Consider the following 26,700-nt stretch of genomic DNA (forward strand, 5'->3'; position numbering starts at 1 on the left):
GGTCAATTAAGAAAAAAATACAAGCCAAAGCATCTCAGGCTATGGCATGAACTGAACCTTGACTGGACTTCTGTGAGCTCTATGTGTCATTAGTTCCCCAACAAGCTGATTTGTTTTATTTTATGTTTAATTTTTATGGAATCATGTTTTTTAAAGCCTGCCATTTAGCTGGTTTTTGTTACTTATAAGATCTCAGATGTTGCACTGCACTCTAGCAAAGACTGACAGTTTCTTCCAAGGTAAGATCGCACAAACGCTCTTTTTATCCATCACAGGCTAAGAGACATAAGATGTGCTGAAATAATTGAGTGACACATGACCAAAGTCCTTCAAAGCTATTTCAATAAGGATAAACGTTTATAGATTTTGTAAATCTTGTTAAGCCAAATGAAAACAATGAACTATCGATCACCCATTTATTTGATAAACCACATATTCTAATTAAAATCATAGCAGTTAAGAATAACCACAACCACCTTTGCCTGAACCCAAGTAAAACTGAGCTTCTCTGGGTCCCTAACACAAGTGGATACATACCTGACATCAAAATCCCTTTTGGGAAGTACAAACTCCCCCTCAAATCACAAGTCAGGAACCCTGGAATACAGTTAGATTCAGCACTTACTTTGATTCCCCAAATCCAGGCAACCTTCAAGAGCTGTTTCTACTACTTTCGACAGCTACGCTGCCTCTCTCCTTACATCAATAAGGTAAATCTTATCCCAGTTGTGCATGCCATGATAACATCAAGACTGGATTAGCGCAATGCACTATACAATGGTCTGACTACAAAGGGTCTGCACCAGCTCCAGTTGATTCAGAATGCAGCAGCAAGACTCATAGAAGGTTGCAAGCGACGTGACCACGTCACACCATTTTTGCAAAAACTTCATTGGCTACCAGTACAATACAGGGCTAAATTTAAAACTCTATGTCTGATCTTCAAGGCCCTGAAAGGAAATGGCCCCGAGTATCTGAAGAATAGGATGATTCAACACACACCGCCAAGGACATTAAGGTCCTCCCAAGGACTTTCACTAACTACACCCTCTCCAAACGACATTACACGATGTGATACCCGCAAGCGAGCCTTCTCCGGAGTAGCCCCCACACTTTGGAATGCATTGCCTGAAAGGCTCCGCTTAACTCAAGACTACCTCTACTTCAGGAAGCAGGTGAAAGCTTGGCTCGTCAACCAAGTCTTTAAAGGAAGAACTAACTAACTTGTTAGTCTCACTCACACACACAAGGATTGACTCGGGCTACACATACTGCAGCGGGAGATGTTTATCCACTCCTAGCCTGAGATAATATTTAACCATCTCTCTGTCCTCATGTGCAACTTTCTTCAAATCAGTCACCTTACTTTCTAACTCTTCCTACTGTCTTACCTATCTATATGTTCCATCTTTGCTTTACCCTTCACTATCAACTATAATGCTCTACTAATTACATATTGTGTTGACATTGTAAGTAGTATACCATACTTTGTATTACTTGACTATTTTTACTGCTGTAATTGCCTATTGCTCATGTTTGACCTATTCTTACTGTACACCGCCTTGAGAGAATTCCTTCAAAAAGGCGGTAAATAAATCCTAATAAATAAATAAGATTAGGAATAGAACAATACACATATGCAAAGAAAGACCCATAAGTACTGTTATGATAGAATAATCCTATTAAAACAGCGGACATAAATGTACATTTAATACTAAAGAACACAAGAAATAAGGATAGTTTGATAAGACATGTGCCAGTGTTCAACATGAGTTCTCCAATCAATACTTTATGACATAATTTAACTGGAGAATGGTTCATATACCCTTTCAAAAATATATTTTTTAAGATATGCTTTACATTTAAGAAATGATTCCTTTAGTGTAATATAGAGTGGTAATGAAGCCCATAAAGTAGGGGCCTTTACAAGAAAAGCAAACAATGAGTGGTGTAAAATCAAATTGCCCGCAATGAAAAAGCAATTACTTATGCTCCTAATAGAGCATAACTAGCAATTAAACTACTGGACAGAAAAGTAGGATTCCCATTATAGTAAACAATCTCAGTGGTAAAAATCTTGAAAGGAATGCGAGGGGAAACCAGAAGCCAATTCTCAGCCCGAAAAAGGAGAAAACACGATCAAACTGTTAACAGGAGTATTCTGTATTAGTAACATAGTAGATGACGGCAAAAAAAAAAGACCTGCACGGTCCATCCAGTCTGCCCAACAAGATAAATTCATATGTGCTACTTTTTATTTGTACCTGTCCTCTTCAGGGCACAGACCGTATAAGTCTGCCTAGCACTATCCCCGCCTCCCAAGCACTAGCCCCGCCTCCATTGCATTATGTATTTGAAATATAAGAAGACCCTGATATAAAGAATTATGGTAATCTAACTTCAAGATAACTATGGAAAGAATAAGTAGTAAAGAGTTCACAGATAGAATTTGTTTTAAAGTTAAAAAAAAAACCGAAACAAAACATTTCTTCACCTCATGAGATACTTGTAAATCAAAAATAAGAGAGTCATCACACCACCAAGAATTTTAATAGAAATGATACATGGGTAAGATGCACCCTCCACTGAAGGACAAGGAAAAGGTTAAAGGAACTTTTCCAGGGAAAAAAGAAAAACAATACACATTTGGATGGGTTGAGTTTTAACCCACTGTGAGAAAGCCAACAAGTAATAGAGTCAAGCTTTGAAGAAACTGTTGCAATACTATCAGAAGAAAATATTTGCAAAGGACACAGAAGCTGAATATCATCAGCACAGATATAAAATGTAAACCCTAGAGTCTGAATAAGCAGAACTAAAAGTGCTAGATACATACTGAAAAGCTGCGGACCCAAAATAGATCCCCGAGGAACACCCTGAAGATAACAATTTTGGATCAGAAATTGAAAATTATGATCAGCGAGACAGGAATAGAACCAAGAATAACACATCAGAGATACCAATGTCAGAAAAGCTTTGCAGAAGTATGTAATAATGCAGCAAATCAAAGGCCGATGTTAGATTTAGAGCAGGCTTGTCCAAGTTCACTTCTTGAGGGTTGCAAACAGGCCACAGTTTCAGGATATTCCTAATGAATATGCATGAGAAAGATTTGTATGCATATTAGGGATATCCTGAAAGCCTGGTCTGCTTATAGACCTTGAGGAATGAACTTGGACAAGCCTGATCTACAGAGAAAGAAGCATGCTTTCCAGAGTCCAAATATATACGAATATTATCAAACAGGCCTAAAAGTGTATGTTCAGTTGAATAATATGGTCAAAAAGCTATTTGTGGCAGGTGAAGTACCTTGGTCTTCTCTAAATATTCAGATAACTGTGCAGAAACCATTTTTACACCATTTAAACTAGAAATAGTATGTTGGAAATAGAGCAATAATTGTATCATAAGGTATCATTTTCCTGTTCCACACAAACCTGTCCGCAAAACAACTGCACAGGGACAGAGGATGCCACTTTGTTCCATTTCCATGCAATTACGTGCAGGCTTGGATACTTTTTTTTTTTTATGTATTTTCAGTACTTGATATACCGCAAGTGATGCATTATCCACCCTAACAAATTTACTTGAGCATTACAATATGTACTATCACAGAGAAAGAGCCCAGTTGGATTAATAATGGTATCCAGGCTTGCATTCTATCTATAACCACGGCCCTGGTATCCTGCGATTTTGAAGCAAGGGTCACAAAAATGGCTCTGCCCACAGAACTTCAATTATTGAAAAAAACTGCATCCTGCAATATCCCACAATTCCAAGCAGTAATTTCATGTAATTCTTATTAGACAAATACTGACTAAAAACATAACAAAATCACACCAAACTTCAAAAGCTCTAACAAAAAGATAGGCTTTCAAACTGTTTCCTAAGTAGAGGAGTGTGGTAGCCGTGTTAGTCCACTCTTAAGGTTATCAATAGAAATCAAACAAAATAAAACATGGAAAAGAAAATAAGATGATACCTTTTTTATTGGACATAACTTAATACATTTCTTGATTAGCTTTCGAAGGTTGCCCTTCTTCGTCAGATCGGAAATAAGCAAATGTGCTAGCTGACAGTGTATATAAGTGAAAACATTCAAGCATTACTATGACAGTCTGACAGGGTGGGAGGATGGGGGTGGGTCGGAGGTATGCATGGGGACATCAAAGCATATCATTGATATTCTAACAGGATGGGTGTGGATAGGTGAGGGGTGGGGTGATCAACAGAGAAATACAGCTTTTATGGTTTATAATGGGCTAGGAACCCCAGATTCTTGTTAAGTCCTTTCTGTTGGGTGTTAAAATATTCAATCATTCTGACACAGTGAGAATCCTGAAAGGTAACTTTAAAACCATACAAAAACGTAAGACCTTTGAAGTCAGAATGATTGAATATTTTAACACCCAACCGAAAGGACTTAACAAGGACCTGGGGTTCCTAACCCATTATAAACCATAAAGCTGTATGTCTCTGATGATCACCCCACCCCTCACCTATCCACACCCATCCTGTTAGAATATCAATGATATGCTTTGATGTCCCCATGCATACCTCCGACCCACCCCCATCCTCCCACCCTGTCAGACTGTTTTCACTTATATACACTGTCAGCTAGCACATTTGCTTATTTCCGATCTGAGGAAGAAGGGCAACCTTCGAAAGCTAATCAAGAAATGTATTAAGTTTTAAACTGTTTCCTGAACTGTACAGCTGAGATAATTTGTCTAATTTCCACTGGCAGTGAATTCCATATCATCGCACCTCCTACATAAAAAAAATGGAGGATCAGTATGTGTTAAATGTAATAATCCTGAAAAGAGAGCAAATCCAGTAATAGTTTATCCCTGTGGAACTTCTGCAGAAGAGTGTGCCAGAAGCACCAGTCTCCAGCACCAACAGCAACGGTTCTATTCTCCTGTTTCCCCGATTGTGTGTTAGATCCTCTTGAGAACACATCACCTAATCAATTTACTCCTTTTGCTTAACAGAATAAAACAACCCAAAACAGATGGGGTTAAATTGGGAACAGACTTCATAGGCCTAAAAGTTCCTCAGCGAGCAGGGATACAAACCAATTCGGAGTATGATCACAGCAAAGAGTGAGAATTCTAGGGCTGATTTTGTAATTACACGTGGGAACAAATGACCTGGCCAGAGATAGAATACTTCTAAATTCAGAGAGCTTTCCAGAAGCTGGGGGAATGGATGAGGTCCTCGATACAGGCTGTAGCTTTTTCTGAATTCTGCCTGCCAAAGACTACATCATACCGAGAACTTCAACAGGCGACTCAAAACTGTTGCCAAAAAGAGGGTTTCAGATACATGGGAGGACGGGCCAATAAATGGAAAAACAAAAGGCTATTTCTGTAACGATGGGCTACATCTTTCTGTGGCAGGAAAACAGATCCTTAGTGGAAATTCAGACAATATATTTCTAGGCATTTAAACTAGAAGATGGAAATGGCAAACTGAAGCAGGTGAGCTCAGGAAGTCACCCCGACCAAAAGCAAAAGAGTGACAGCAGAAGGAAAATAATAAAACATCTTAGCAATTTGTGTATCAGCAGCAAAGTAAAAAGGGGTCTAGAGAAACAGAAGATGAGAGACAATTTGTAACTGGAAAGCTACGAGCACAAATGCTCACAAGTCTATGCAAAAACGTTCTTATAGGCAGACTTGGATACCGTTTCTATCACAGAGGCAAGGGGGCAGGACATTACGCGTCATCTAGACAAGACTGTAGACAGTGTTGGGGAAGAGGTGGGTACCAACCATAGAAGGTGTAGGAGGGAGGTTCTGAAACCAAATATAGCCCTTTAGGTACAAATTTAAAGGCTCATGATTTCAGCACGATGAAACTCCGAGGTATTTTGTTTATTTATTGCATTTGTATCCCACATTTTCCCACCTCTTTGCAGGCTCAATGTGGCTTACAATTATCATGAGTAGTGGGGGTATACAAGAAATAGCTTTTAGTAATTACAGAAGGATCTTGGTAACATGATAATGAAAAAGCATGATATTAGAATAAAAAGCAAATAATATACGATAATTCTGGATCTATATAGAGATTTCACAATTGTTGGTCTGTGCGGTATGCCTTATTGAAGAGATGGGTATAGCAGCTGTTTCATTCACAGACTACTTTGGTAAAGATCAAAGCAAAGAATTCATGTAATTTTTCTGCTAAGGGCTTGTCTTCCTTGAGTGAGTGCTTCCTTTACCCTGCAGCAGCAAAGACTAACATGGCCCTTCCAGTCTGCCCAGTGATATGTTCAGGTTACTCCCATGCCATTCTGTTTACAGATTAACGCCTCTTTATGCAGGCCATCTCCTTCCCCATGCTTTTTTTGTGTCCAGACTGGTCTAGTCCTAGTCCCTCTACTGCTATACTGTTAATGAATTCCATAAGCATCCCTAAATAAAAAAGCCTTGAGATTTCTCTTACAGGAAAGATAATCCAGTCTTAAAAACTGGCCAAACAGGCATCGCTTCAGAATATGCTATCCACCACACCCATCCCAATCCCTGTATGTTATAGGAGTAAGCAAGGGGTTTGGATGCTGACCACAGACACCCTTACTTTGAACTGCCCCAACTTGACATTTCGTCCTTTAGATTGTAAGCTCCTTTGAGCAGGGACTGTCCTTCTTTGTTAAACTGTACAGTGCTGTGTAACCCTTGTAGCGCTCTAGAAATGTTAAGTAGTAGTAAGTTAGATCATTTAAGAAAAACAGCTCCCGATTTACATTAAGAATACCGAACTCCTACCTTCCTGTAACTGCTGCAACTGTCTCTTCAGGGATGCTAGTTTGTCCTGATACATCCTAAAAAAAAAAGGGCAAGTAAAAAAATATATCAATGACACCCAGCTAAATCAAAACTAAAAGGTTTCTCAGGTTCAAAATGTCAGGGTCTCCCCCCCCCACAGGAAAGACACGAAAAGCATCTACTTCCTACAGTACCAGAAACATTCAAGTCAGTCAACCAACTAACCAGAAAGACAAGGAAATGAGACTGTGTTTGAAAATTTTGATTAGTGGTTGAGATTTACCTTAAAATGTTCTCAACTGAATAAGAATATGATGTAACTTCTTGATATTCTGAAAATAAACTTATTTTTGCTTATATAAGATCAAGGAGGACACAAAATATATTGGCATGGGTGACTAGTACCAACATACTGTTACTCAGTTCCATTTTAATGTGAAAGATGTTAACCATTGTAACCCTGCAATCATGCAATTACAGTTTAAATCCATAGGCCTACAAACAGCTATGTTACAACTGTCCTGAAAGGAGGGAAGATTACAGGTTTATAAACCAAAAAAGCACATAAAAAGTCAAACTGCTACTGTCATTCTTACAAAAGTACATTTCTATCACTCTTAGGAGTATGTTTACTAAGGTGCGTTAGCATTTTTAACGCGCCTATAAATTTAAAACGCGTTAAACGCTAACGCGCCTGTTAGCATTTAATGGGCAAACACCTTTTACGCATGTTAAAAATGCTAACGCGTCCATAGCGCCGCTTAGTAAATCTAGCCCTTAACATCTAACAAACTCATTTATTCATACAACATATAGCTAAGTTCACACACAGTTTCACAGATCTGTCACCGTTACAACCACAGCCCATTCCAACAAGCGTCTTTGTAAAAGCCTTTTTTTTCTTCTACGGATTTGAGAGAGACAGAAATTCCTTACTGTATACTGAAAAACCACAAGCGCACAAACACCTGATCAAGGAGCCAGCTAAAGAATTCTCCACTGGATAAGATCATTTTTTTCAGATTTTCTACATATAAATGGCAATTTTCAAAAGCTAATTACTCACAAAGGGACTCTGATCAAGCCGTGCTAGCGGCTCCCAGTGCAGCAATGCCATCAAAGCCCACTCAGTTTGAATGGGCTCAGTCAGCATTGCCACATGGCTTGATAAAACAGGCCCAAACCCAGGTAAATTGGCTACTTGAGAACTGCCCACTCTTTACCCTACAGAGATAGAATAGGCAGTGTTGCCAGTCACAGATCCAAAGGCAGGCATTATCTACTTACTGTTCTTTCATTTCTACGTAATCCTCATCATCTTGCTTTGCGAGATCTGTCTCACTTGCATCCTCTGTATCTGAAGAAAAGAAGTTTAAAGACAGACCATCTAACAGAAAACAAGCCTTTCCACCACAGCTCACCTCACATCTCTCCTTATGGATAAGCAAAATGACATAGAATAATGCTGTCTTGCGTGAATCTCTTCATAAAGGCTATTAATGAACCCCAATCAATCAATAAGAGAACATTAAATTAAAAAATACAAAACAGAAGCTTAATAAATGACTAAATATATGGCAGTGCTCCAGGAAAGGGCCTTGATTGCTATACAACAGCACAGAAAATGCACAGCAGTCAAGTTTAAAAAGTCATGTACTCCCAAATTGTGGACTGTGACTAACTGGAACCTAGATACTGGTGGATTCACTGACCACTCTAATTTGCAACCTGTAGTAGCAGCCAATACAAGTGTACATTCAGCACCTGATACCTCCTATTTCCTGTTAAGACAGAAACCTGTGCAATGGGACAAAGAGCAGCGTGAATTCACTCAATACTGCTGCACCGTTCCCATTTTGGTTTAATATGGGATAAAATATATACAGTGATGTGAAAACGTTTCTTCCCCCATTCTCCCTATTACGTAATACTGACTGGTCTCTCATTAGACAAAGGGAACCTCTGGGTGATAGATAACTTTGTTCCTTAAATACATGAAATAATTTAGAAAACGTGTTGTGTTTGCTCAGGTTTCCTTTGTCTAATCAAAAACCATTCAGTGGGACATATATGCAATAAGGGATATTGGGGGGGGGGGGGAGAGACTTTTTCACATCACTGTAAGTGAGAGAGCAGAAGAAGAGTGGATTGCCATAATGTGTGCATTTTGTTTTGGGATTTTTTTTTTTTTAATAAGAATTGAAATATACAAGCAATAAAATAACTTGCCAGAAGTACAAAGAAAGTAATACACAAGAATTATTTCAATCAGGTAATTCTATACTCTTCCTTAGACCACAAAATAGGGAGAGTGAAACAGGACAAGATAAATTAAACAACAGTAAACAGAAAAAACGTGATATTAACCTGATTATCCCCAATTGTTTTGGGGTGTTTTTTTTTTGTTATTGTCAAGGGCCATACTGGGGGGAAAAAACTTGGAAGTGTTGATTTTTTTAAATTTTTAATGGTTATATGGGCGGGGAGGGAGTTGGAAGTGTTGCATTAAGGCAGCAATTCCCACACTGGGTTCTGTATTGAGTTTCATATTGTGTTATTTATTTATTGCATTTGTATCCCACATTTTCCCACCTATTTGCAGGCTCAATGTGGCTTACAGAGTTTGATTATGACATAAACCATTCCATGATAACAGGTACAATTAGTAATGTTCCAAGATTAGGAGAGGGAAGAGAAAAGGAAGGTGTTAGGCAAGGTATAAGGTGGACTGTAATGATTGGGTGAGTTGGTGAAGTAATTTATGAGGCTATGGGTTATGTGTTACGTAGCAAAATAGCTTTTCGTTTAGTTGGAGACCAGACTTTGGTGTCCCATAGGTTTCACCATTATCTCCAGTATTATTCAATATCAGTGTTAGATGCATCAGGTTATTTCAGCTGTTCATATGCAGACAATATATTTGTGTTGATCCCCGTTAACACTGAATTTTTGACACTACAAACCTCTGTTTCTGACTGCATATCCTTACTTCATTCTTGGTCCAATCAACGTCTGTTAAAGCTTAATGCAGCTAAGACAAAATTACTATATTTGTGCAACGATTTGTCTTTGCTCCTTTGTAGCGTTACAATTGCTTCAGGAGAACAGTTGTTTGAAAAATCCTCTAATGCACTGGGGATTTTATCAGACACCCAACTAACGGAATCTCAAATAAATTACTTGAGTAAACAGATATTTTTTTAAACTGCGACAATTGAGAACTATTAGATTGGTCTTTTTCACACAACACTTTTGTCTGCTGATGCAGGCTACTGTTTTATCTCAGTTGTACTATTGCAGTGTCCTTGTATGTTGTAATAAATTTAAGACTTGTTAATAAATTGCAGTTGCTGCAAAATACTGCAGCCAAAATGATTTATGGCTGTTCATAAGTACATAAGTAATGCCACACTGGGAAAAGACCAAGGGTCCATCGAGCCCAGCATCTTGTCCACGACAGCGGCCAATCCAGGCCAAGGGCACCTGGCAAGCTTCCCAAATGTACAAACATTCTATACATGTTATTCCTGGAATTTTGGATTTTTCCAAGTCCGTTTAGTAGCGGTTTATGGACTTGTCCTTTAGGAAACCGTCCAACCCCTTTTTAAACTCTGCTAAGCTAACCGCCTTCACCACGTCCTTCAGCAATGAATTCCAGAGTTTAATTACGCGTTGGGTGAAGAAATATTTCTCCGATTTGTTTTAAATTTACTACCCTGTAGTTTCATCGCATGCCCCCTAGTCCTAGTATTTTTGAAAAGCGTGAACAGACGCTTCACATCCACCTGTTCCACTCCACTCATTATTTTATATCTCTATCATGTCTCCCCTCAGCCGTCTCTTCTCCAAGCTGAATAGCCCTAGCCTCCTTAGTCTTTCTTCATAAGGAAGTCGTCGCATCCCCACTATCATTTTAGTCGCCTTTCGCTGCACCTTTTCCCATTCCACTATATCTTTCTTGAGATGCGGCGACCAGAATTGAACACAATACTCAAGGTGCGGTCGCACCATGGAGCGATATAACGGCATTATAACATCCTCACACCTGTTTTCCATACCTTTCCTAATAATACCCTTTACTCAAAAGCCTGCACTGGCTAGCAGTTTCTGCTCGAATCGATTTTAAGACTGCTTGTACTATATTTAAAAACTTACAGGGGAATTCCTCTTTTCTTCAACAATTAAAGGCTTATCCAGCCTTTCGGAAGAATTCTCGTTTTTACTCTACTCTTTTACTGGGGTTTCCGTCTGTTAAAAAAGTTCATTATAAAAAAAAGCTCTTGATGGCTCTTTTATTTATCAACCCAGCAAATAGTGGTATTTTATACCTGAACGAATTTGAACACTTTTTGGATACTTACAATTTCGGAAAGGATTGAAGACTTCTCTTTTTAGTAAATATTTGGATAAATAATGTAGTAGGACTATCAGTATCTTTAATTGTATGTTTTGAACTTTATGTAACCCACTTAGATTCTTTACTGATTGTAGCTGGATATAAATACACAGAATAGAATAGAATCTTCTTCAAGGGTTCGTCGAGAAATTAGATTGTAGAATCTGTTTGAATGAACACATATATGTTTACATAAACTGAAGGTTCCCTAGTGTACAAAAAATATTTGAGGGGTTCCGCCATAGTAAAAAGTTTTGAAATCGCTGCATTAAAGAGTCCGTTCACCCCAGTGGTTTTGGTCTGAAAGAGGCAAATAGAAGATGGATAATGGAGTTTCTTAAAGCAAGGAAACAGGCGCTAGCAAGGCAATCCCCCACCCTCCCTCGCTGTGTCACTCTGTCCCCTCCCAGCCTCCCTGGCCTGCCACCCACCCAGTTCAAGGCCCCCTCACGCCACTCCCACCGAGTTCCAGACTCCTCCCTCCCTCCGTTTTCAACATCCCCCCTCCACCACCCTGTCGACCCCCCCCCCTTCTCACCAAAAACCGTCCCCGCCGCCGTCGAGTACCTGTGCTGACGGGGGACCCCAACCCCCATCAGCCGAAGTCCCGTTCTTGCCTTCCTCAATGATCTTCTGTTCAAGTTTCTGTGCGTCTGGCATCAGCCACTTGTTTCCCTACTCCTCCCCTTGCCCGGGAATTAGCTGTCACTGACGTCAGAGCGTTCTAGCCTGCCTAGCAGACCACCTCTGAGGGAGCCACGGTCCCAGGCACATTAGAACGTTGGAGGTGAGACTTATTATATAGGATAGAGGAAGATACTGGACCTCTATTGAGTGTAGCTACAAACAACCTAAAAGTTATCCCCAAATAAAGATATTTGGAACAAGCAAGAGGTGGAAACCATCAGTTCTCTATTGACAAACTCCTCGCTATTTTTGATGCTGCATCCAGAAGTTGATTCATTCACCTCAATATTCATATATTATTTGGCTCCTTTGACATCCCAGAGACAAAGGTTTCCTATTGGAAGAAAAGCACTTTCTTAATGTCTTTATCTCCCACAGAAGCCAAGGTAGCCGTCCTGTACTACACTATTTCTTTACTCTGATTCCAAAAGTATTTCATTTGAAACTATTTCTCACTGCCTCAGTCAGAGGCAATGAGAAATATACCACAATCAGCCCTCAAAAATTCCATCCACAAGCTCAATAAAAAGTGAGCAGCCTTTATTTTACAAACAGGAAATCCCTCAGAAAGAAATCACCACAGCTGTAGCTTGACTGCCAGAAAGAAGGTTGATGATAAAAATCTGGTACACAGTCAGTAAAAAAAAATACTTTTATGTGCTAGCAATCCTGCAAATTACCCTAGCACTGGAAAATACAGTCAGGAGAGGAAAATATTTGAAAAACGTATATGCCAGCTGACTTTAAGTGCTAGAGAAACAAAAAGGCGTTTTAAAAAAATATTTTTCATTTTTTTACTATTTTGTTTCCTCGATCCTTTCAATCTCCTCTCCTCTCTGCAGTTTGCTACCAAAGAGAAGGAGGCAGCTATGGCTCCAGGTAGGGGTTTCTTTGAATCAAGTCAAACTCTTCACCGAAGTACAGATGCTGGAGTCAAAAACTTCAGGCTCCTAGAAATTTTCAGTCCTGGCACATTACTTCCTTTATTTAATTAAAAAGATGCATTTAACCATCAGTATATATAGCATCAACCCTTTCTAACCAGAAATCCTCCACACTAAACAATGAGAGAAGCAGGGTTTCTATTCATGCGTGAAAAAGGCTAGAGCAGATGATAATTGGCACCTTTTCATGCTGTTCAACACCACATTTAACAGCACCACATTTCAAGGCGGAGAAACTAGAGAACATTCAGATAAGTTACTAACTTGCTTCAAGGACTATAACATACGAGCACAGGCTTAAGAAGCTACACTTTTCTACTCTGCAAACCAGATGCTGACAAAATAGTTTAACAAGTTTAAAACAAAGAGAAAATAATGACGATTGTGATCAGTTATTTCATCCCCAGGCCAGAAGCAATGGGCTAAAAGTGAACCGAGATGTTGGTTAGATGATAGGAGAGCTTTCTGTTTTACTAATCAATATAACAAATTACCTAGTGTAGCAGGCAATCAGAATGCCATGTCATTACACTTACAAACATGCTCCAGAAATTAAGTGTCAACTGAAGAACAGCAGTAGGTGGGACACTCAAATTCTGATCCAACAGGATTCAAATCCGAGGTCTGGAGGGAAGTATAAAACTCAGTAACAAAGGTGGAGCTAAGTTCTTCCTTCCCCAGAGGGGTTTCAGATAGAAGTCCTGATGTATAAAAGCAGTGAGTGGAGAACCCCATCTAGGGACCCTGAACTGTAAGGCATTACTAGAGACAGGTAATCACTCAAGCACTCTTATCAAGCCACACTAGTGGTTCCTGTGTGGCAGTGAATGGGCTTTGTACTACCACACCAGGAGCTGCAAGCACAGCTTGATAAAAGAGGCCCTCACATAGCAATTACTCTGGACAACCTTGGGTCCTAGCTAGGCTGTCTACAAAAGGAAAGGGGAAAGGGAAATGAGACTTGGTATACCACCTTTCTGAGGTTTTTGCAACTACATTCAAAGTGGTTTACATATATTCAGGTACTTATTTTGTACCAGGGGCAATGGAGGGTTAAGTGACTTGCCCAGAGTCACAAGGAGCTGCAGTGGGAATCGAACCCAGTTCCCCAGGATCAAAGTCCGCTGCACTAACAACTAGGCTACTGCATATCGCCAAAGTGGAAATATATGTTACTTATTATACAGAAAAACAGAAACATGGCAAAGTAGAATACCAAAAATATACTCAGCACAAAATACTGATGATTACACCAATAGATTTATGAAATAGATGTATGAAAATTGTATATATATATATATACATATAATTACACAACTATATTATCCTGAGAAACAATTACCAACTTAGCAGCTAAATTCCGCTAGACCATGTACCCAAAAAATAACCAATTCTTCGCTAGCAAAAACGCAGGTCACTAAGGTTCCCTGACTGTAGAAGGGAATCCCTTTTCTCTCGCCCTCAGTGGTCTGCAGTGACAGATCCAGATGGGGTGAAGACTTCGTTCCTCTTCAGGGATCCAGCTAGCTACTGGCAGCAAGCCCCTGTAATCCGGTTTTAGTCAGATGTGATCACGTCCAGCACAGGTAGTATATACTCAGTCTTTGGAAAGCAACAGAGTCGCTTCTGAACTTGACCTTGTGCTGCACTTGCCACCAACACAAAGAATTAACAGTTTACAGTTGTTTGGGCAATTCAGTCTCCCTCCTCTGAGAGAGATGCATACACCATGAGATCTTCTCTTCTTCCTTGTTCTTCTTTCTCTCTCTTGTCCAGGGCTGGCACGGCCCTCTGGGTCCAAGTGACAATCACAGACCAATACTGAACGGTGTACCCCTGGTCAGCAGATTACCTACGGTCATTGCAATGAGGCCTTGGGCTTCAGTAGTAGACTCGCTAATGAGGTAAACAACTAGTGTTACCTCATTCATATCTTATGGTGCAAGTCTCCTACACAGCTACACACAAGATACTGGAGACACTGTCTCTGTGAAGCTCTCTCCTACACAGCTTCCCAGGAGATAACTGGCAGGCCAAAGCAAGTAATACAGTAACATAGTAGATGACGGAAGAGAAAGACCTGCACGGTCCATCCAGTCTGCCCAACAAGATAAACTCATATGTGCTACTTCATGTGTATACCTGACTTTGATTTGTATCTGCCATTTTCAGGGCACAGACCACAGAAGTCTGCCCAGCACTAGCCCTGCCCCCCACCACCGGCTCTGCCACCCAATCTCCGCTAAGCTTCTGAGGATCCATTCCTTCTGAAACAGGATTCCTTTAAGTTTATCTCACGCATGTTTGAATTCCTTTACTGTTTTCATCTTCGCCACCTCCCACGGGAGGGCATGCCAAGTACCCACCACGCTCTCAGTGAAAAAATACTTCCTGACATTTTTCTTGAGTCTGCTCCCCTTCAATCTCATTTCATGTCCTCTAGTTCTACCGCCTTCCCATCTCCAGAAAAGGTTCATTTGCGGATCAATACCTTTCAAATATTTGAACATCTGTACCATATCACCCCCGTTTCTCCTTTCCTCCAGTAAACATCACGTCCTTGAATGAAGTCACTAGCGCAGCTGTGCCAGGAAATGTAAAATCCATGTTGGTTGTCTTGCAGAAAAGATGGTTCATGTAGTAACCAGGCCTCAGGCTGCAGAATCCATATTGGTTCAGAAAAGATAGTTCAGGCCTATCCAGGCTTTAGACCAGCAAAAATGAGATCCAGAGAAACACCCCTACAGAACCAAGGACTAAAGAAAGGAATAGGCAATATGAGTACGCAGGGCCTGGCTGCCTTAAATCAGCTGTCTCCTGGAGCCTGAAGTAAGAAATTGTTCTCATTTGTAGGGACTCTTTGGAGAGGTCAGTCTGGCCCACAGCTGTTCCTCTGAAGCACAAGCTGCCTTAAAGCAGAAGATCTGGTCAGATCTGGTCATAGGGAGACTGGATCTTAAACCTTGGTCAGGTAAGAATACAGAGTGAAACTGCTATTTCTGTAGACCCTAATCGGAAAAAGGATGAAAGCTGCAGCAGTGACATTGGTGTGCTATTTTCCTATCTGTGTCACAAAGTATTTCACTCACCCAGGATTTAACCCTAAAACTGTTCATAAAGACTAGTATTCAGCACTGGGGGAACCTTAAAATGGGCGCACGCACTACCTCAGTAATTGGAATAAGGTCACAGTAATCCTGTTACCACCTGCAAATAGCCAAGAAAAAGCACTATAAAGTCTTCAAAATTGGGACACATCCTTTAATCATATAACTTGAACACCAATCTTTCTTTAATGACCCGACACGGGCTGTGTTTTGGCGTATAACACTTGCGTCAGGGGTCAACATGGTTAGTCCTATATGACTGTAAAAAACACCTACAAAGCTTGATGCACAAAAACAGAAATCAGTCCCCTCATAGTGCAGACTAAATGATTCTTCATGCTGAACATAATCGGAGCAAAATAATCCTTCGCATTCTAAATACACTCAGCATAATAAAAGCGCTGTAATTCTAACATACTATGATACTTGGAAGGAAGGAGGATACCAAATAGAAGAGATCTGGATCTAAATACTAAAGAAAAAGGAGTTATAATTTATGACACACAGTGTATGAGAGGTTGGAGTTGGATATAAATGATGTGCCTTCAAACAGATGTTCTCTCCTAGCTTCTATAAAAGGTTGCCCACATTTGGGAATGGACCAAGATCTATACACAGACTAATTAGTTAAAAGCAATTTGTCAAATATTTACATTAATAGGCATTAATCTGGACTTACAGGTGGATCTGCCTATGTGCTATTCTATAAGGCTGAGAATGCAGTTGAAAAGGGGGTGTGGCCACAGGAATGGCAAAGGAAGGTTATACAATACTGGGGTTTTATGTCCAACTAACATCTGGTGTAACTCCTGGCGTACCTAAGTCCTCATACCCAGAGCACCCTTTACAGCATGGCGTTTAGCGCGGCTTTTCCCCAGCACCTAACTTTTGAGCACCATTTCTAGACTCTGACCCTCTGTGTAGAGCTACAACCAATATTCTCATCAGTTTATTTTGAAATTATGGATTTTCTTTTGCTTGTTACAGGGGCCGACTGGGAGTGGTCTGGGCCCCCCGACTGGCCGCTGCCCAACACCCCCCCTACCACTGCAGCCAATGCCCCTGCTGCCCCGGTCCTACCTGAAGGGCCCTGGTGGTCTAGTGGTCTCTGCGTGGGGGGGGGGGGGGGGGGGAGGACCATGTTGTTTCCTGCCCATTGGACTGCCTCTATTGCCCCACCTGCCAGCGCCACTGTGTTTTCAAAATGGCAGCTGAGACTTCCTGTGGTATTCTCACTGGCCTTGACAGTCTTGTGAGATTTCCACAAGGCATCTCGGCCACCATTTTTTAAGTACTGCAATGCCGTGCAAGGGGAATAGCAGAACACAACGGGCAGGAAAGAACATGTACCCCCTGCAGAGACCACTAGATCATCAACGGTGCGCTTTTAAAGGTAAGCCTGGGGAGGGCATCCAGGCAGTGCCCGGTTGCCCGAATGGCCTGTTACGTATCTTAAAGCTGCTGCTGCTCTGGTTTCCTCTTCTGCTTTTAATTCATGACACCTCTTTTTCTTCACTCAATGTGTAATTAAACTCTGGATTTCGTTGCCGGAGAATGTGGTAAAGGTGGTTAGCTTAGCGGAATTTTAAAAAGGTTTGGCCGGCTTCCTAAAGGAAAAGTCCATAGACCGTTATTAAATGGACTTGTGGAAAATCCACTATTTTTGGGATAAGCAGTATAAAATGTTTTGTACATTTTTGGGATCTTACCGGGTATTTGTGACCTGGATTGGCCACTGTTTGAAACAGGATGCTGGGCTTGATGGACCTTTGGTCTGTCCCACTATGGCAATACTTATGTACTTATGTGGTAAAGGCAGTTAGCTTAGCAGAGTTTAAAAAAGGTTTGGACGGCTTCCTAAAGGAAAAGTCCATAGACCATTATTAAATGGGGAAAATCCACTATTTCTGGGATAAGCAGTATAAAATGTTTTGTACATTTTTGGGATCTTGCCGTGTATTTGTGACCTGGCTTGGCCACTGTTGGAAACAGGATGCTGGGCTCGATGGACCTTTGGTCTTTCCCAGTATGGCAATACATAGTAACATAGTAGATGACGGCAGAAAAAGACCTGCACGGTCCATCCAGTCTGCCCAACAAGATAAACTCATATGAGCTACTTTTTGTGTATATCTTACCTTGATTTGTACCTGTCCTTTTCAGGGCACAGACCATATAAATCTGCCCAGCACTATCCCCACCTCCCAACCACCAGCCCTGGCACAGGCCATATAAGTCTGCCCAGCACTATCCCCGCCTCCCAACCACCGGCTCTGGCACAGACCGTATAAGTCTGCCCAGCACTATCCCTGCCTCCCAACCACCAGCCCCGCCTCCCACCACCGGCTCTGACACAAACCGTATAAGTCTGCCCAGCACTATCCCCACCTCCCAACCACTAGCCCCGCCTCCCACCACCGGCTCTGGCACAGACCTTATAAGTCTGCCCAGCACTATCCCTGCCTCCCAACCACCAGCCCCGCCTCCCACCACCGGCTCTGACACAAACCGTATAAGTCTGCCCAGCACTATCCCCGCCTTCCAACCACCAGTCCCGCCTCCCAATCTTGACTAAGCTCCTGAGGATCCATTCCTTCGGCACAGGATTCCTTTATGCTTATCCCACGCATGTTTGAATTCCGTTAACGTTTTCATCTCCACCACCTCCTGCGGGAGGGCATTCCAAGCATCCACCACTCTCTCCGTGAAAAAATACTTCCTGACATTTTTCTTGAGTCTGCCCCCCCCCCCCCTTATCTACTAAATAAGCCGAGTAGCAGGGAATCCTTGACCCTGTGCCTAGATGGCAGGACAGAGGTTTTAAGGGCCACCAAGAGGAGGCTCGTGTACTTCAGCCCCTGTCAAAGCAGGAAGGGGCTGATACAGAAAGAAGCGGGTCAGGGGGATGGGGGGAGGGGATGGGGGAGGGGGGTCAGTGTGGTGCGACCCGCACCCACCTTCATCGGACTCGCGACCCCGGAAGCTGCGGTCGTCATCCTCCTCCGCGCTCTCCAGCTCCTCTTCATCGTAATAGTCTGCGGCGGCGACCGGGGACAAGAGACCGACCGAAGTCATGGCCCGACGGGAAAGCGGGAAACCAGCTCCAGCCCCTTCTTCCCCCGAGGCGCGCGCGCGGCTCAGGAGATCGGGACACAGTCGGCACTGTCGTGACTGGTAAACCTTCCCAGGGGGGTAATTCTTTCAGCTTCTTCTCTTTTTTTCCCCGGACCCCGCTCCTCTCTGGCTACTTCAACTGCCTCCCTCACACACTCCACACGGGGTCCTTCCGCTACTGCCGCTTCCGGGAACAGCAAAAGGAAAGGAGGTGCCCGCGGCGAACGCCTGACTGCGTGCCAGGAAGCAGGACCAGTTCAGAGGCGTCTTTGGACTGAAAAGGTTCGACTTACTCTGAAGATGTGTTTTTTCCCTCCTCTCGTTCATCGGCGACTGGTCTGTGGGTCGCCCTTTTGCTAAAGTGTTGACATATCGAGGCAGGCGAGCGTTTGGACAAGTGGGAGAGACTAGGGCGGTCCGTGTTGTCCTGATACCTCGGACGCCTCCTTTTTGATTCCTGTAACCAATCAATCCAGGTTCCCGTTGACCTTCTTGGGCGGTATTTAAATGTTTGATTCCTGTAACCAATCAATCCGGTTTCCTCTTGACCTTCTTGGGCGGTATTTAAATGTTTGATTCCTGTAACCAATCAATCCGGTTTCCCCTTGACCTTCTTGGACGGTATTTAAATGTTTGATTCCTGTAACCAATCAATCCGGTTTCCCCTTGACCTTCTTGGGCGGTATTTAAATGTTTGATTCCTGTAACCAATCAATCCGGTTTCCCCTTGACCTTCTTGGGCGGTATTTAAATGTTTGATTCCTGTAACCAATCAATCCAGGTTCCCGTTGACCTTCTTGGGCGGTATTTAAATGTTTGATGCCTGTAACCAATCAATCCGGTTTCCCGTTGACCTTCTTGGGCGGTATTTAATCCAGAGACCGGCGGAGGCGGATCTTTAGAGGTCTTGAAAGAAGTTACCCGTAGAACAATTAAAACAAACAACAACAAAAATCACCCAGAACATAAAATCTGTTTTGCCTCTTCTGGGATCTTGCCAAATACTTGTTTGCTTTGTCATTTGAGTTCTGAATAAAATTAGGTCTGCCACATCTGTTTGGGCAGCAGAAGCCATGGGCTTTCTACTATCCTGAAAAGTATTACAGGCTCCCTCTAAATACATCATTATTCCAACCTTGTATCTGCTCATGACAGTTTTACACAATCTGGGCAGTAGCAAACTACATAATTAGAAAAAAAAACCCAATAGTCAGTAGATATAGCAGGATTGTTTATTAGCATCAGTGTCTTACCCAAAGGCAGCACAAGGCAAATCAGGCAGCTCAGATATTCACATAGTGGAGCAGCACCTCACAGATAACACCTGCCTTCAAAGGTTACTGACTTCTCTCTCCAGGCACTGCTTAGGTAGCAGACCTTTTATACTTTTTTTGGTCCCATAGAACCCGATGAACATTTTACTTTCCCGCCTGCACTTTCGTCATAATTGGCACATACATCCAATTATGACCAAGTTCCAACTTGAGAGAGTTTGCTTATCTCTATTCCAATTAGGACCAAGTTTCAACTTTCTTATCTCTCCAAGCTTCGCTCATCCTTAGATTTAACTTTTCTGCACCTGGCCTTATCTTTGCCCAGTTATTTCTTAAAGTTTCTCAGCATGCCTATGTCCAGCTGTACACAACCCTTGCCAACTTTGTAACTCTGCCAAGCTTAAGCAGGCTGTCACATTTCTTCAGTGAAGTATCAGGACTGAGAGATGCCGTGATGTTACAGGCCTAGTTTGCTTTAGGAAGCCTGAACCTGTTTTTCACTGCATTCAATTGGTGACAGTTATTTACAGTTCTTAAAGAAATTGAAATGGGAGCCACTTGCCCTGCATGTCCCTATCAAAGACATGTTCGTTTTCCAAGTACTCAGCCCCAGCGGATCCAATGCACAGATGAGCTGGCGGAGCAGGACACAGGGATATCCAGTGGTTGGGAACTAGGCAACATTTGAGAAGGGGCAGGGCTGGCACTGGGTGCCCTAGGAGAGCTTTCAGCCTGTACCTCTCATTTAAGTTTCAACTCCCTAATTTGTCTACATTCACATATCAATGATTTTAAAAACAATGATGTCAATTTAAATGGTCTATTTGAAAATGTGGTTGTCCTTCCTGCAGATCAAAGTATGCATTGATGGTTCCTTGCGTTTGTGTGGCTGTCAGGATTTATTGTTTTCCTTTAACTTTAGTTGCTCTGTTTAGACTGTTTCTGGAACATCTCCTGGTTTTGAACAGTTGCATATTGATTCACTGTTGGGCCATCAATGCCAACCACCTCTCTGAATCTTTTAGGAAGATCCTTATTACCAGTTGACTCATTCCTTTACTTAGGTATTATTCCAGATTCTCATTTAACCTTTTTCGCTCAGGCATCTAAACTTTTGAATCGGGTTTCTTTACTCTTTGATAGTTAAGAGTAGTTAGGAAATATATTGATCGTGACACGTGTTATGCGCTTATTCTTTATTTTCTAATCTCTAGAATTCACTATTGCAACATTTAGGCTTTCCAAGTTATATCTTAAAATACCTCCAAACTCTACAAAATTTAGCAATTACATTACTATGCTTTGCAGAGAGATCCGATCGCGTCACCCCTTTATTACAGAAACATAATTGGCTACCTATTGAACACAGACTCATTCGCAAGCTCCTGGCTTTTATGTTTAAAGCTTTCTGAAAAGGGACTACTGCGTATCTAATCACCCTCACTAGCCCCTACTCTCTACAACAACTACACTCTTTAAAGGACTATCGTTTGGTCCTTCCAAATCCTAAACAAGACACTCTAGCATTTACCAGACAAGCTTATTTTACAACCCCATTGGGGGTTCTATTGGAACTCTCTTCCCCATGACAGCCGTGCCAAATTATCATTTAAGAAATTTAAAGCAGCATTGAAGGCTTAGCTATTTGACCAAGCCTGTAATCCCTGTTAGGACAGGATGTTACAGACTCCACTGGTTTACCCCCAACCTCCCTCCTCTACCTATTTCTTTCCTCTGTTACCTCCCTTTTACCCCTTGTATCTTTTGTCCATGGTTGTATCTGTGCAAGACCAACTGATTATTCTTTCCTATCCCACGTTATAGTTCCTTTTCCTGCTTTCTGACAATGTTTTAATGTTAGCATTGTAAGCCACCTAGATTTATTCATTAGTTAAGATGGTATAGTAAATTCTTTCTAAATAAATAAGCATTTATTATAAGTAATTTTACAAGTAAACATACAAGCCTATTGCATGATACAGAAAATGTATTAATTGCAGAAATAAAAAACAATAAACAAAAACAACCAATGTTGTTTTCTGGCTGTACATGAGGAATTGTGATATTGAATAAACAAACATATGTTTGTGGCCCTAGTCATGCATCCAAAGGTTATATAATCCTTTCAAGATATTAGTGGAACATAATCACAGAGACATGGTATGGTTGCATTTTCAATGTGGTAATACTAGGGCCCAGCTAAGGAACAGGTTATTTTGTTAGTCTTCACTGGACCAAACTTGCTTTCACTGTGCTATCACCAGCCAGCTGGATAGGCAGTGTCTTAAAAGGTGGAGGATAAAGGTTTTGTTTGTTTGTTTGTTTGTTTGTTTTTACATTTATATCCCACATTACCCCAAGCAAACTTGGGTTGAATGTGGCTTACATTTGAAAATATAGTGAGACAGAATAATAGAATTCAGTTATATCATGGGAGCAAGTACTTGGACATGTCTGAGAAACATTTAACAAAGATGAGATTAGCATATATACCCAGGTGGACATTTAAAAGTCTGTCCTTTAATGATGCCACATATTCTGAAATCATAGCCGTAAGTATAGACAGTTATTCAGATTTTATCACATGCATACACGAGACAGGCATCCATGCACACATTGCAAAAGTGAACAACAACTTCCACAGAGTACATCCAAAATGTAGGGGTACGTTTACTAAGGTGTGTTAGTGTTTTTAACATGCCCTTAAAGTTAAGGCACGTTAAACACTAACATGCCAATACATTCCTATAGGTGCATTAGCGTTTAATGCACGCCAACCATTAAAGCATGTTAAAAATGGTAACATGCCTATAGCACCCCTTAGTAAACACAGCCCTTAATTTTTATTTTCTCATTTCCATCTTCCAAAATTCCAGACAGCAGATGTACAGATCAGCAGGACCCAAAGCAGTCCAAAACAAGTAAAAAAAAAAAAAAACCAAATAACACCACAGTTTATACCTAATTGTTCAACCACCCTTAAGATTCACCTTTGGGTTTAGAAAGCAAAACTATGTGCATGTAAGGACTGGATACATAAATTAAAACAAAGTTTACAGCAAATGCCCTTAATATGTAATACTTGGTATCAATAATGAAACAGTGATGGAATATTCACATAGCAATCAGCCTGAGCCAATAGATTTATTTTCTAATGAACATGATTATATGAACTTGGCAGCTAATAGTGTGCTGAAGTGGACAATGTTGGCACATTTAGACTGCCTCTGGACAGAACTTCTGCATGAAGGAAGCCCCTACCTCATGATTCAATATTATATATATATATATGCGAAATAGTAGTAAAAAAAGTGCATTTTTATAATATACCACTGCATTCCACAAAGAAGCAAGTTCCCACATGCCATCTTTTTCTTTTGATGTAGGCACAGGAAAAAAAAAAAAAAGATGTTAACTCCCAGTCTCAACCTAATTTATTTTTTTAAATTGTACTTATAAATAGTAAGACTGATTCTCATAACATGATGTCTGTTTTGGTGGCCCTATACTAGGTGAAAACATCTCTGCATGAATACAGGGAGCACTTATTGCCAGCCCCTCCAAATGACAATGATTTAAAATGTAGAACAAATTAGTATTCTAACCAATTAAACCAATACTTCCTCTGTGTACCTCAGTATGCTGCACAAGCCAGCATGTTTGAAAATATGAGAGATTAAATAAAAATGCTACCAACAATAAAGAATGACCAGGATGCAGCAGCTCATGGGTTTGCTTGCTTGCTTTGTTTTGAGTGTATTAGATGACGGCTGTGCTGGGAAGAGGAAACAGCGACTAACCTAAGTGGCTTCAAAACCTTTTGATGTCATCCCGTCTCCTGTTTTTCTTCAACCTCCTTGCTTTCAGTGCATTCCAAGCTTTAGTCTGGCATTCACACTGAGGAGACAGGGGTGCGTACACAACAGATCCACCTTATACAGCTACACCACTGGCATGGGTGGGTCAAAGGTGTTCCAAATATTTACATGCTCAACTTCTAGTATCACGGCAGTTATATTCACAACTGCAACATTTAGTCGTGGCCCCTTTCACCAGCCACTGATGTGGCATAAGCAGTTGCATCTAAATGAAAGGAGTCCTGTTCAGAAGGAATGGATCCTAAGGAGCTTAGCCAAGATTGGGTGGCAGAACCGGTGGCGGGAGGCGGGGATAGTGTTGGGCAGACTTATACGGTCTGTGCCAGAGCCGGTGGTGGGAGGTGGGGCTAGTGGTTGGGAGGTGGGGATAGTGCTGGCCAGACTTATACGGTCTGTGCCAGAACCGGTGGTGGGAGGCGTGGATAGTGTTGTGCAGACTTATACGGTCTGTGCCAGAGCCGGTGGTGGGAAGTGGGGCTAGTGGTTGGGAGGTGGGGATACTGCTGGCCAGACTTATACGGTCTGTGCCAGAGCCGGTGGTGGGAGGTAGGGCTGGTGGTTGGGAGGTGGGGATAGTGCTGGGCAGACTTATACGGTCTGTGCCAGAACCGGTGGTGGGAGGCAGGGATGGTGGTTGGGAGGCGGGGATAGTGCTGGGCAGACTTACACGGTCTGTGCCCTGAAAAGGACAGGTACAAATCAAGGTAAGGTATACACAAAAAGTAGCACATATGAGTTTATCTTGTTGAGCAGACTGGATGGACCATGCAGGTCTTTTTCTGCCGTCATCTACTATGTTACTATGTTATGTAAATGCTGACTTGTGTACGTATTCTATAACAGCAATTCCATGTGTATTTCCAACATAGAATTTGTGCTTAGCCTGCAACATCATAGAACCTAACTTTAGGTCAGCTATAGAGAATTTACCCCCTAGTGAGGAGTAGGAATATTTTCCCCTTATACATTTCACATTTAATTGTGTGGACAAATATGGAAATGTAAAGGACCTCCGAGTAACTGTGTAAGATGTCAAGAGATACAAAGAAAATATATCTAACTAAAATATAGGGTTTACAATATGACAGTATCTATGCCCCAAACACAACTTGGGTATCTTCTTATGAGGCTTGATCCAAGGTCCCCTGATTTTAGGGGGATGGCGTTACTGATATGATCTCAGCACCATTAAATAATTTTTTTAAAGTGCAGTGTTAGCGCACTAGAGTAACAGGGTTACGCTTAAATCTTATGTCTGTCTTCAGGCTGCTAGATTCTTTGCAAGAACGTATCCCCAAATCTTTTACTAATAAGACATATTACCAATTCAAAAAGTGACACACAGAAAATGGCAACATAACACGACTATGACATCATCATTTAGATCCAACTCAGGGACTTACAAACAAAGAGGAAAACACTTCTGGAAATTAAATGATGTGTTTATTGAATGATGAAAAGAGATGTCACTGTACAGAAGCGGATATCCAGAAGTATCTGCAGATTAGACACAGCTGCAATGAGCCCACAACTTATATAGGACTATATGAAGACCCGTGATCCAAGGGTGACTGGTAGCTTGAAGTACAAAGAAGAAAAATGAAAAAAAAAAAAAAAGACAAGCATTAGGTGTGTGCGTTCATTTGAGTGCCTTAAATTCAATGCATGCTAATCGAATTAGCTATGCTTTACCCCTCCCCCCCCCCACGCTTTACTAAGCCACGCGACAATGCCAACACAGCCCATTCAAAGTGTCGGCATGCGGCTTAGTAAACAGGGAGGTTAATTTGTTAGTGCATGTTAAGTACATTTTATCTCACACTAAAAAAATTCCTGTTGAAATAAATGGGTTCAGACTAACCCCACCCCCCAAAAAAACAATAACAACCAAATTCTCCTTGCCCGTGCACATCTGTAAGAGCCAAATTCTAGACCTCTATTCCCAAACTAGAGAAAATACGTAAATGATAAGCAACCCAAGATACCTTCAAAAAGCTAGAAGTCAAAAGAGGTGAGCTTCTGGAGGGTAATTTTATAATAGGAATAGAATAAGCAGCAGAGTGGAATCCAGCTACCTCTACCTATGGTTTCAATATGTTAATATGCCACTTACATAGTTTGACTTTCCTCTGGTTGAGTTGATGCCAATTGTTATTAGATACGGTTTTCTATTTCGGGGGGGGGGGGGGGGGGAGGGGAAAGGGTTGTGGGTTGATTGTGGGCGAGTGACAAGAGTGTGAGGGTTGTCTAGTGTGGTAGCATTTGTGGACGTAGGATGTGTGTGGAGTGGTTTTGAGTATTTTCGGGTTCGGTTTATATCATAAAACAATGTGTTGAGCAGAGTCCTTGTTGGATTGAGTTGAATTTTCCACTGAAAATGAGTATGTTTGGTTTTTTTTTATTAAATGTATCAATATATACAAACATATCAAACTTGTCCAGAAAGTTGGTTAAAGAATCTTAATTAACATCTCAAGAAATTATAATAAAACATATATCTTTTTCTCTATTAACCAAACATAAG

General features: G+C 41.4%; 1 protein-coding gene across 5 annotated transcripts in view; it reads right to left on the reverse strand.

Moving 5' to 3' along the window:
- The window catches only part of SUDS3 (SDS3 homolog, SIN3A corepressor complex component), a 147,988-nt gene extending 128,496 nt beyond the window's left edge, over positions 1-19,492 (reverse strand). Inside the window, exons 1-3 of one of the 5 annotated variants that reach the window (XM_030218937.1) lie at positions 19,318-19,492; positions 8,064-8,133; positions 6,777-6,832 (exon numbers count right to left, since the gene is read on the reverse strand). In XM_030218937.1, the coding sequence (XP_030074797.1) occupies positions 6,777-6,832; positions 8,064-8,133; positions 19,318-19,351 (160 nt within the window). In that variant the 5' untranslated portion in view covers positions 19,352-19,492. The other 4 variants (XM_030218936.1, XM_030218935.1, XM_030218939.1 and 1 more) reach the window with 4 other exon arrangements.
- Between the last annotated feature and the right edge of the window lie 7,208 nt (positions 19,493-26,700).

This window comes from Microcaecilia unicolor, chromosome 11 (genome assembly GCF_901765095.1).
Source record: "Microcaecilia unicolor chromosome 11, aMicUni1.1, whole genome shotgun sequence".
In the NCBI taxonomy this organism is placed as follows: domain Eukaryota; kingdom Metazoa; phylum Chordata; class Amphibia; order Gymnophiona; family Siphonopidae; genus Microcaecilia; species Microcaecilia unicolor.